The following is a 12,573-nucleotide window of genomic DNA, read 5'->3' on the forward strand; positions in this document are numbered from 1 at the left end:
TTCTTTCAGGTTCTGAGTTATTAACTTCCGGACAGTAGGCCTGTGCTAATTTGCATGACTTTTAAACTAATCATTAGACTTAAAAAGCAATTTTGCAATTGAAATCCATGGCACTTAATTGACTTCCTACCTCAAGGCAATAAATTACCCTGAGACAGCTCATCTCCCTAGCAGGCTACACAAGGGCAGCTGAAGTGCTCCTGTTGCCTGTGACTTGCACTGATGATTCAGACAGTGTTGGGGTACGGGTTGGATGTGGTCGCACCACAGGACTGCGGGTGCCCCCAGAGGGCTGGCTGCGTGGACTTGCTGCAGCAATGGCCCTTAACCTCCTAGTCGCGAACGAGGTCGTGCGAGCGTCTCCGCGGCCACGCCTCGGGCCGGCAGGTGGTCGGACTGACGCCCTGACCCCGGGGGCCACCGCGAGCCTGGCGGCGGGACCTGTCCGGGACCGATGGCCACATCCCACGGGCTGGGGGCGGGCGGGCATCCTTCCACGGAGCCGGGGACCGCGGGAAGGGCAGGGCTCGGCGCCCCGTGCTCTGAGGGGCAGGACCAGGAACCAACCTCCACGAAGGCATCCGTCAAGTCACTGGCACGGTCCATCACCGGCAAATGGCGACCGGCCACGATTTTCACCTTCAGCTTCCCCGGCATCGCGGCGGCTTCGGCCTCTCCTAGGATTCCTGCAGAAACAAACAAGCGAGTCTGCGCCGAGCGAGCGCCGGGAGGGGGGAGCGGCGGGGGCGCGCGGAGGGACGACGGGAGCGCGCGCCAACTGACAGCGGAGGGCGCGCGCGCCGCACTCACGCTCTGCGGAGGAACCGAGTCGTCCCGCGCGGGCGCCGAGGCCTCATTCCGGAGAAGCAGCCGGAGGAAGGGCGCCGGCCAACCGTGCTGCCCTAGTCCTGACGTGCTCCCGAGAGCCGCCGAGTCCAGTCAGCATCCCGCAGAGCAGGCACCGCGCCCACCCGCCTTTCTCCTCCCACCTTCCAAAAATGGCGGCTCGCGGGGCGGGAGCGATCGATGACTCGGTGCTCTGCCCTTCGGCGGGGCCGATTTGAATTCGCCGGGGCCAGAAGGGAGGGGCGGGGCTGAGCCGGAGAGCAGGGTAACTGGTCGAGGCCTGCGTCATCCACCCAGCCTCCCTTCGGGTGGGTGCGCGAGCGGTGTGGAGGACACGCTCCGGCTCTCTGGGGACCCGGCGCTGGTGACAGCCTAGCCGCGCCTCACTTTGCTGTTTCCTGGACAGACTGCTGCTGCCAAGCATGCTAGAGGAGTCAGCTGTTAGTGTTTCCTAAGACGGCCACCAAGAAGCGGTACTGGTGCGAGTGATGGTTTTCTATGAATTCCAGAAAGAATCCTCCAGAACTTGGAAGGCGGAGGCAGAAGGATTGCCTTGAGTTCTTAGCCAGCCTGGGCGACAGACTAAAAGCCTGGATAAAAAAAAAAAAAAAAAAAAAATTTACACACACGCAGGCACGCATCTCAGATAATGAAAATAAGTATTATTTCTGAAAGACTTATTTCAGTCACAGGCAATTGTACTGTGTACTGGGTTATAGATGTCACTTCCTTACACTCCTCGGCGTGTCAGTGTGAACTTTGTTTTTGAGACAAGGTCTTGTCTGCTAGCCTTTTCTTGGTATGCAGCCCAGGCTGGCTTTGAATGTGGCAGTCTTCCTGCTGCATCGTCACAGGTGCTGGGGTGATGGGTTTGCACCTGCATATCCAGCTCTATAAGTATTAAGCATTCACAAGCCTAAAGGGAAGGTCTACAGTGCTGAACAAAAGTCTGCAAGTAATGAACCTCCAGCACTAAGTACATGTAGTCAGTGTGAGAGATGAGTCCGAAGAACAGTGACGTCTTTGTAAATTAATTTCATCCTATATACATTATGAGCCTGCCAAAGTAGGGTATTAGCTACTGCTTCAGACTATCAGAAAATGATTGGAGTTGAAGCACACACACAGGATATAGTAAGATCACTTCCTACTATATGGCAAATCCAGAAGTACCAATATACTCCATAGCAAATACTGAAACCAACATCGAAAATGCCAATGGAAAAATTACAGCACTGAATTTATCAGGAATGGAAAATTTCTAAAAGAAGATATCAGCATGATCTTTTTAACTTCAAACATACTAAAACAGGACAGAAAAATTACTTCATGCAGTAATGAACCAGAAACACCTTTTCAAAAAAAAAGTCCTTCTGGGAAAGGAACTTTGCCATGGGTGGTGGTGGCGCACGCCTTTAATCCCAGCACTTGAGAGGCAGAGGCAGGCAGATTTCTGAGTTCAAGGCCAGCCTGGTCTACAGAGTGAGTTCCAGGGCTATACAGAGAAACCCTGTCTTGAAAAACAAAAACAGAACAACAACAACAAAAGAATTCTTCCAAAGAAAAAAAAAATGATCTGCTCAAAAGAAAAAAAAATTAAGAGATATATTGTTGCAGGCTTTTTGAACTAGAGAAACCTCCATCGGTGTCTATAACAAAAAAGATTACAATCTCACATAATTTCCTGGGATCCACCTGTAGCTTGTTTCTAGCACCTAAACTGTAAACTATCCTTGCTGAATTCAAAGGTTTACTACAAATGCAATCATTGTTTTCCCCCTTCATTGAACCTTTTTTTTTTTTTTTTTTTTTTTGGTTTTTTCGAGACAGGGTTTCTCTGTGTAGCCTTGGCTGTCCTGGAACTCACTCTGTAGACCAGGCTGGCCTTGAACTCAGAGATCCGCCTGCCTCTGCCTCCCAAGTGCTGAGATTAAAGGCGTGCGCCACCACCGCCCGGCCATTGAACCATTTTTAATGAACCATTTTAAAAATGAAATCTATATATGATTGCTCTTTCCACACCTTCTCAATTGTTTCATCCTCATCCTGCTTTGTTTGTAGTCTTTGCAGTTTTTGGTCTGATGATAAACTCCTTGATGGGGTAAGTGCCCACGTGGACATGTGTGGTATTAGCCTTTTCTGCTGGCCCTGTTCATTTTGGGTGACATTTCCTGTAAACCTGGAGGATCTTGCCAACTAGCTGACCTTTTAAGTGTCCTCACACAACCTGAACTTCATCCTTTTGGATACACAGAGAGCGAGCCCCTGCCTCAGATCTTTAGAAAGGGGCATAGGGACATTGAATCCCCTTTACCTTGCTCCAGTTAGATAGAGCTGAGAATGGTGACACATGTCTTTAATTCCCAGCACCAGCAAGGCAGAGGAAGGCAGATCTCTGAGTTCAAAGCCAGTCAGTGAGGTCTACATTGCAAGTTTCATGTCGGTCAGAGAGTTACACAGTGAGAGACTCTGTCTCTGCCTGCAGCGCCCTCCCCACCAGAAAAAAAAACTTTACAAAAGTTCTTCAGTTTGACAGTCATGCACCAGCAATGGTACCCAAAGACAAGAACCTTTTTAGTATTTAGATGGAAGGACTGAGTTGGCTTTTCTAATGAAAATGTATTGCCTGGTTACCAGTTTCTCTTTTAAAATGTAGACGCAAAGGCAGGAACGACAGTCACTAAAACTTCAGTTCCAACCTGGGCTACAGAGTGAGACTCTTGTCTCAGAAAGGAAGAAGAAAAGAATCTGGGAATGTAGTTCAATGGCCAAGTGCTTGCTTAGGACAGGAGCTCTTGGGTTCAATCTGCAGAACCACAAACAACAACAACAAACCAATAAGAGATACAGGAGAATGCAACAAAACTGAGGCTGAGCGATCATTTTTAATGGGACATAATTCACAGAGTTACAAGATGTTGTGATGTAGAAAATATTTGCAAATTGCACAATTAGAGGTTAGCAGGCTCAGCCTCCTAATTAGTGGACCTCCTAATAAAGTACTTGTGCATACCTGCTGCCTGAGGCATTATCAACAGGAGATTATAATTAAGATGCTTCCTGAAGACTTTTAGTGGAATTAAGCCTGGCTTCAGCTTAACCGGTTCCTAGTAATTGTACTCGTTTGTTTTAATTAATGCTGGGAACAGTGCTTACTTTCCTGACAAATAAATCATGAGATGACCTCTGGTTAGCATCTTCAGCTTCATAGGCTACCTTTCCTCTTGCAGATTAGTTTTTAAATAAAAGCTAGTATGCATTGCGTGTTTCCTGCATGCTAGACACCAAATTCAGAGCTGGGTCGCTTTTTCTGTTTTACTAAAATCCTGTGAGAAAAGCAAACCCCATCAACTTTTGCTTTTATTTTTCTTTTGTTTGTTTGTTTGTGTTGTTTTGATTTTGTTTTGTGATAATAAGAAATCCATATGCATTCAGTGAACACTGTACTTCAGATTATGAATTTTGCCCTTTTCCGGGGTAAAAAGTTTCTCTACTCAGGACCAATGTCATGTGTCTATGTTCCCAGTACTCGAGAAGTGGAGGCTGGAAGATGCTAAGTCATCCTTAGCTACATAGAGAGTTTGAAGACAGTTTAGGCTACCTGAGACCCTGTCTCAAAACACGACGAACATTCCTCTTTTCTCATTGTTTTCTGGGATGCCCAGAACCCCTTCCTGCTCTTCCCACCTGTCTCTAGTTAAGTGATTCCTATTCATGCCTCAGATTCCAACTAAGACATCAGTTCCTAAAGTCTGTGAACCCCCAAAGGAGATCACTTACCTTTCGATATAGTGCAATAAGTAGCCAGAGTTATCCCTTCTGTTGCTATGAGCCTTGTGGCCAAATACTGACAGTTGGTGAGTGTTTCTTCCCCACTGCTAATAACACAAGCCCCATGATGTCAGCATTGTCTGCTTCCATGTACGACTACTGCACCCCTGCTCATGATAGCAGCAGGTATTTTAATCACACATTTATTAAAAGGGGAAAATGGCATGCCCTGCACATGGCTTTGTGATAGAGCTAGGTGTAGTGGCACATTCCTGTAATTGAGGCACTCAGAACAAGAAAGTGGGAAGATTACAGCTAGTCTGAGGACAGCTTTGGCTACATAGTGAACACCAATCCAGCCAGGCCTACATAGCCAACACCCAGCCTTAAAAAAGGAGTGTGGTAGGTGGATGTGTGTGTATCTAATAATTCTAGGGATTAGCAAATAGACAATACCACTGGATTAAAATCTTGACTTTGTCATTTACTAACCATGAAACTGATGAGTTCCTTACTCCCCCTTCCTGTATGATAGGACTGGGGTTAGAGCACTTGCTATCCTTGCAGAGGACCTGGGTTGGGTTCCCCACACCGGTAATGTGGTTTGCGGCCATCTTTAACTCTAATCACAAGTATTCTGCCTCCCTCTTCTGGCTTCTGTGAGTATTGCATACATGTGGTGCACATAAATACCTGCAGGGAAACGCTCAAAGACATAAAAATGAGCCTGAAAAAAAACCAACCCTCAAAAGCTAGAGCGAAAAAATGGGTAACGCAAGGCACAGGGAGAGGAGGCACAAGAAGTGAATTTCCAGTTATGCTTTGAATAGGAAATGCCCTCACAGACTCAGATATTCATATCAATCTCGGTGTCAAATATGTCATCCTTGGATGGCAATATTTTGTCAGGTAGTAACAGCTTTACAGTGGGAGGAAGAAGGAACAGGGGCATGCTTTTGAAGAGAATGTGTGGTTCCCTTCCTTTCCTCCTTGGACCCTTCCCCTGTCTACCATGAGGTAATGAGCCTCTTCCACCACGGAGTTCCCCTGGCAGGGTATTCAAGCCAAGTAGATGATACCCAGAGACCATACTCCGAAGCCATGAACTAAGACAGTTTTTCCGCTCAAGTTGTTTGTGTTAGATGTTTGTCACAGTGACACAAAAATCTGACGTAATTCACCATAGTAACGCACCAGAGCTGTGGATTTACTTATTCACTTCCATATGTTTGTTATTTGTAAATACTAGGCTGTTACTCAGAGCCACACAAACAAAATCGCTGTAGCTTCCTGAAACTGATATCTTTAAAAGATCTTTTTTCAAGGTTTGATTTTTATTTTTGTTTATTTTAATCACTTGTTTGTTCATTTATTTATTTATTTATTTTGAGAGAAGGTCTCTCTCTGTAGTCCATGTTGTCCTAGGACTCACTATGTAGAGCAGCCTGGTGTTGAACTTACAGAGATCCAATTGCCTCTTCCTCCAAAATGCTGAGACTACAGGCACGAATCACCATGCCTGGCTCTGATTTGTGTATTTTTAATTATGTGTATGGGTGTGTGACTGTGTGGGAATATGTGCATGTGAGGTGCTGACAGAGGCCAGAAGACAGTGCTGGATGCTTGTCACTGGAGCCTCACCTGGTTCTGAGCCATCACACAGGTGCTAGATAGCAAACTCCAGTGGTCTCCCAGAGCAGAAAGTGTTTGGAACCACTGAGCCATTTCTCTAGCCCCTGAAGTCTATTTCATCCATATTAAGAAAGCTTAGGCCACGTTCTATTTTCTAATGACATATTTCTATTAGTAAAATTTGATGTTTACAAATTTTGTTTATTATAAGCAGTGTCATTGAATGAATGAATTTGAAAGTGAAGGAGAATGTAAAGTCTTTATCCAAATGGTTATTTCTCAATGTGTTATTTAACTAACATTTGACCCCTTCAAATATATTCACCTCATTTGTTTTTTTTTTTTTTTCAAGATAGGATCTCAGTATAGAGCTCACAAAGGCTCTACATTCATGGTGTAACCCAAACTAGTCTAAACCCATGATCTTTCTGCCTCAGCCTCCCAAAAGCGGAGAACACTGGTGCGTACTAACATGCCCAGGTTAGTCATCACTTTTCAAGACCTTTTAGAACCTTCTGGCCTTAGGACTCCACCTTCCCTGAGCACCACTGGTTGTTCTGAGATGTTTCCTCTCTCCTGACCACAAGGCAGATAGAGCAGAAGGCTTGTGAGTATAAAAATAGGCCCCTTGGTTTTATATTTTAAGAAACTAGGTTAACATGGAAATTTGTCTGTTTTGTGAATACTCCCCCTCTTTCCTTCCTGTAATATATAAACAATATCTAATTTTAACATTCTATCTTAGTTATCATATTTTCTGCCAGTACAAAAATCTGGAGGCAAAAGATGAATGTAATTGCATCTTGAAGAAAAACATACAAGAGAAAAACTAATGGTCAGTACTGCTACTGTTCTTATTGTTACCGCAGATTTAAACGGGCTCATGTTTGATATCTTTCTCTAGAAAAAAAAATAGGCACATTTTGTTCACTCTTGATCTTGTTTCCCCTACCTTAAGGTAGTCCTATTCAAAGTTGACCCAAATTTTACCACCCCTGACATGGCTTAAATATGTGTGGCCCAGGGAGTGGCACTATTTGGAGGCGTGGCCCTGTTGGAGTAGGTGTGGCCTTGTTGGAGTAGGTGTGTCGCTGTGGATATTGGCTTTAAGACTCTCATCTTAGCTCCCTGGAAGCCAGCATTCTACTAACAATCTTCAGATGAAGATGTAGAACTCAGTTCCCCCAGCACCATGCCTGCCTGGATGCTTGATGATACTGGACTGAACCTTTGAACCTGTAAGCCAGCCCCAATTAAATGTTGTTTTTATAAGAGTTGCTTCGGTCATAGTGTCTGTTCATAGTAGTAAAACCCTAACTAAGACAGCCCCCATATCAATATTTAATAATAACACACTGTACAAGGCACAAGATCTGTAAGTTAGAGTCTATAAAGATGCCAAGGTTTCTCTGTGTCATATAGACTGGCTTGGAAATCATGTTCTAGACCAGGCTAGTCTAAAACTCACAGCAATCTTCCTGCCTCGGCCCCTCTAATGCTGGGGTTAGAAGTGTGGGCCTGCACGCCATGATTTTTTTTTCTTTGACATAAGGGTTCATGTAACCCAGACTAATGCAGACTCACTAAATAGCCAAGGCTGGACTCAAGTTTCCTCCTCCTTCAGTCTCCCAAGTGCTAAGAGTACAACATGCACCACCACAGCCAGCTGTCAGAGAGTCACAAGCTTATCAGTAAAATGTCTATGAATGAAAAGCATAGCATAATAAATGACATTGAAGTGAGTGTCAGCTGAATGGTTTAAAAACTAAATTCTAGCTGGTTGTGGTAGCACACGCCTTTAATCCTAGCACTCAGGAGGCAGAGGCAGGTGGATCTCTGTAAGTTTGAGGCCAGCCTGGTATACAAAGAGTTTCCAGGACAGCCAGGGCTACTCAGGGAAGGCCTGTCTCAAAATAATAATTGTGATGGTTTGTATATGCTTAGCCCAAGGAGTGGCACTAATAGGAGGTGTGACCTTGATGGAGTAGGTGTGTCTCTGTGCATGTGGGCTTTAATACTCTAGTCCTAGCTCCCTGGAAGCCAGTATTCTGCTAGCAGTCTTCAGATGAAGATGTAGAACTCTCAGCTCCTCCTGCACCATGCCTGCCTGGATGCTGCCATGCCTTGATGATAATGGACTGAACTTCTGACCTGTAAGCCAGCCCCAATTAAATGTTGTCCTTACAAGAGTTGCCTTCCCACTCATGCAGGTACACATACAAACATGTAAATACAAATATTTTCAAAATGTCTAGCTCAAATTCTGTCCTCTTTTCAAGAACCTGAACCTCAACATGCCCCTGCCTCAGCCGTCTGAGTGCTGCAGTGCTGGGGGTACAGTTGTATACCTGTACCCTGGATTTCTATCCTTTACATTTTACCTTTGTCGTGAGGGTTCTGCCACAATTATTCTCAGGTTATTATTATTTTAGTTAGGGTTTTTCTGCTGTGAACAGATACCATGACCAAGGCAGTCACAGAAACCTGGCCTAAAGAAAATAGACATCCTGCTCCTCAGGGCTATTTTTGCAATTGGTCTCTTTTTAGTGGTTTCAAAAGTCACACTGTTGACGCTTAAAATATTTACTCTCTGCCTAATCTGATCAAAACTTTGAAAAGAAAAAAAGCTTAGCATTTCTATTCTAAATCAGGCACAAATTCCAAAATAGGACTAAGCAGCTGACCTGCTAGGTGAAACTCTGGCACCGCCCCATTCGCTGAGGGGAGCTGGCTAGGGTTCCCTCGCCCTCCATAAAACGATTATGAGATTCCTCACCCAAGAACATCTCTGCTCCTCAGATTTTCAATTTTATTCTGTCTCCAATTTGTGCTTTATTTTATAAGGAAAAATGTATATATTTTGCCATAGTCAGACTCAGACTTGGTACCTTATTCTAGGCAAGTGATCTACCACCCAGCTACAGCTCCAACCTTACATTAGTTCTAAATAGAAAACACTGCAAGATTCTAGGTCTCTGACATACAATATCAATATACAATGTGCCACCAACACTTGGATATTTTAATGTGTGTGTGTCTGTGTTGCTGCATGTGTGTATGTCTGTACACCATGTACAAGCAGTGCTCATGAAGACCAAAAGAAGGCATCAGATTCCCTGAAACTGGTTGTGACCCACCATGTGGGTGCTGAGAACCTAACCGAAGTCTTCTGGAAGAGCAGCCAGTGCTCATAACTTCTGAGCCATCTATCTCTCCAGACTTCCACACTTACTTTTGAGACAAGTTCTCTCACAGAAACTGAAGTTCATCTATTTGTCTAGACTACCTGATCAATGAGCTTCAAGGATCTGCCTGACTGCACACACACACACACACACACACAAACACACACACGCACGCACGCACGCAAGAGAGAGAGAGAGCACTCATTTTATTAGGAGTGGTTCTAGGGATCTCAGGTCCTCGTGCATGTGAAGCAGATGCTTTACCAACTAAGCCATCTCCTCATCCCCATAGCTGTAATGGTTTACAAACTACAACTTCCTTGTTTGCAACGTGCTCCTTTTATGGCCAAACTGAACAGTTTTCTTTCTTTTTTTTTTTTTTTTTTTTTTGTTGTTGTTGCTTGTTTTTGTTGGTTTGGTTGGTTGTTTTGTTGGGGGTTTTTTTGAGACAGGCTGTGTGTGTGTGTGTGTGTGTGTGTGTGTGTGTGTGTGTGTGTGTGTGTGTAGCCCTGGCTGTCCTAGAACTCACTCTGTAGACCAGGTTGGCCTTGAACCCAGAGATCCACCTGCCCCTCCGGAGTGCTGGGTTTAAAGGCCTGCACCACCAACACCTGCCTACAGAATGTTTTTCAAATCATTCTGGTCTGCTTCTGCTTTCTCTGATTTCCACTGTAAACTTATCTAAATGGCGCCAACAGAATCCCAGCTGCAGCCTAAATACTATTCGGTCTTGAAATTTCTTCGGCCAGATTAATTGCTCTGTCACGTTTAAACTCGGTGTCCTACAAAGTCTTAGGACATGAACAAAATGTAGACAATCTTGTTTCTGCAGGTAATGTGAATGTCCTCTAGTCCATTTCCTGATGGAGGCCCTGTTCCTGACTGACATCTGTGAGCCTGGCTCTCATTGTCCACAGCCCCCTGGCATTTGGGCTTTCTAGGCACCACCAGCATTGCCCATTAAGCTGATCTGACATTATAGGTTATCTCTAGTTAACAGCTCAGTGTACAAATGCTTCTCATAAGCCAGTTCCAAGGGCCTAAATAGCACGTGTTAAGGTTTAGTCTTGCTGTTTCTCAGTGCTGATGACTTTTCCATCATGATGTCCAGATTCCCAAGAGACACAACTGAGTAGAGAGCAATTCAGAAAGGCGCTTGACAACTGGCTGTGTTCTCCATATGCGCACACACACACACATACTTATACACCTATACACGTGTGCATGTATGCCTATACATACATACATACATACATACATACATGTGCATATGTACACATACACACACACACACACACACACACAAATACACCATACAACCACAAGACTGGAAATCGTTCTTGAAGAATGCACACAGATAATAGAGTGCTAAGTAGAAGTTCTAGAGGAAAGAAGTCCCAGGAGAGAATGTAAGTCCTATCTGATTTTTGGGTTTCAGGGTTTTTTTTTTTAATATTTTACTTTATTATTATTATTATTTTATTTTTGGCTTTTGAGACAGGATTTCTCTGTGTAGCCCTGGCTATCCTGGAACTCACTCTGTAGACGAGGCTGGTTTCAAACTCAGAGACCTGCCTGCCTCTGTCTCCCAAGTGATAAGATTAACCATAGCAGTTTTCAACCTGTGGGTCTTACACACCCTTTGGGGGGGGTCGCACATCAGATATCCTGTTTATTAGATATTTACATTATGATTCATAACAATAGCAGAATTACAGTTATAAAGGAGTAACAATATGGTTTTATGGTTGAGGGGGTCACCACAACAGGAGGAACTGTATTAAAGGGTCATACTATCTTGCAGTGGTGATGTGCACCTTTAGTCCCAGCAGCTGGTAGGCAGAAGCAGGAGGATCTCTGTGAGTTCAAGGCCAGCCTGATCTATAGAGTAAGTTTCAGGACAGACAGGACTACACAGAGGGAAAAAAAATGGGGCCAGAGAATCTCAGCATTAGGGAGGTTGAGGACTGGATTAAAGGCATATACTATCACCACCTGGCTCCAACAAGCTAGTGTAAGCCTGCCCTAGCCTTCGTGACAAAGTCTTTCTTTTCTTAGTCAATGGCTGTGAGATCAGTCATGGACCATGAGCAGCCTCAAGGGAGTTAGTGAGAGAACTGCAGTAGTATCTGGGTAACTGGCTCCTACTGGTCAAAGCACCCTTTGTAGGTAAATGTCCTAGAGGCTGCAGACAGGTCGTTCCTGATAGATCGAAAACCAAAAGAACAGAGAGTTCCCACAGATGCACGCCCTAACAAAGGACCTGTATTGTCAAGAGGACCCAGCTTCTCTATGATAATATGATCAATATTTGGGTGTTGATTTCTTTTCTGTTCTGGAGATTGCTCTTGCAGAGGACTGAGTTTGACTTCCAGCACCCACATCTGGTGCCTCAAAACAGCCTGTAACTCCAGTGTCATGGTGTTTGTCCCCTCTGTGGGCATTGGATACTGTGCTCATAGCGACACAAAGACATACACACATATATTTAAAAATAAAAATAAATCTTTAAATACATGTATAGAGAGAGAAAGAGGGAGAGAGAGAGAGAGAGAGAGAGAGAGAGAGAGAGAGAGAGAGAGAACACAGAACCCACTGTGCTACCCCCTCTCTTTAGGGGCAGTCCACTTTAATCTCATTTTGGTGTGCTTTGCTTTGTTCTGCTAAATAAACTTCTGCATAAACTGTCCCCACCTTTTCTCTGAATTCTTTCCTTTAAGAAGACAAGAACAAAATAACCACTGCATCAGAAACGTCAATGACACAAGAGACTAACGATCTCCTCACGTGCATCTTGAGCCTCTAGCCTCCCAGATGCTGTCACCAAAAGCATGAAGGTGGCCCGAGTTCACATTCCATCCACACAGCAGCTGGAGGGGACAGACGCCCTCTTTCCTATTACCCTTTCAACTACACTTTGAAAAAGTTTTCAACATCGCTCTCATCATGACATTCCTGTTATCTTCAAATCCCTGCTGGGAGAGTATCTTGCAAAATGATAGTGCACACATCTTTACTTCATAGTTTTTGACTTAAAGAAAAAAATATATATTTTTTGCTATTGCGTACCTGTTAATTAGTTAACTAGGTGACTTCGTTAGCCAGTAGGGCAATCTGCCCAGGGTAATTGTCGTGATAC

General features: G+C 44.5%; 1 protein-coding gene across 20 annotated transcripts in view; it reads right to left on the reverse strand.

Annotated features, from left to right (window-relative positions):
* Window positions 1-1,015, reverse strand: part of C2cd5 (C2 calcium dependent domain containing 5) — an 83,180-nt gene extending 82,165 nt beyond the window's left edge. For 19 of the 20 annotated variants that reach the window (XM_076940808.1, XM_076940806.1, XM_034511412.2 and 16 more), the window contains exons 1-2: window positions 811-960; window positions 568-686 (exon numbers count right to left, since the gene is read on the reverse strand). In XM_076940808.1, coding sequence (XP_076796923.1) covers window positions 568-657 — 90 coding nt within the window. In that variant the 5' untranslated portion in view covers window positions 658-686; window positions 811-960. Of the gene's footprint in view, window positions 1-567; window positions 687-810 lie in introns of all 20 variants that reach the window. The other variant, XM_034511407.2, reaches the window with a different exon arrangement.
* Window positions 1,016-12,573: the final 11,558 nt, after the last annotated feature.

The sequence above is a fragment of the Arvicanthis niloticus genome, chromosome 9 (genome assembly GCF_011762505.2).
Source record: "Arvicanthis niloticus isolate mArvNil1 chromosome 9, mArvNil1.pat.X, whole genome shotgun sequence".
In the NCBI taxonomy this organism is placed as follows: Eukaryota; Metazoa; Chordata; class Mammalia; order Rodentia; family Muridae; genus Arvicanthis; species Arvicanthis niloticus.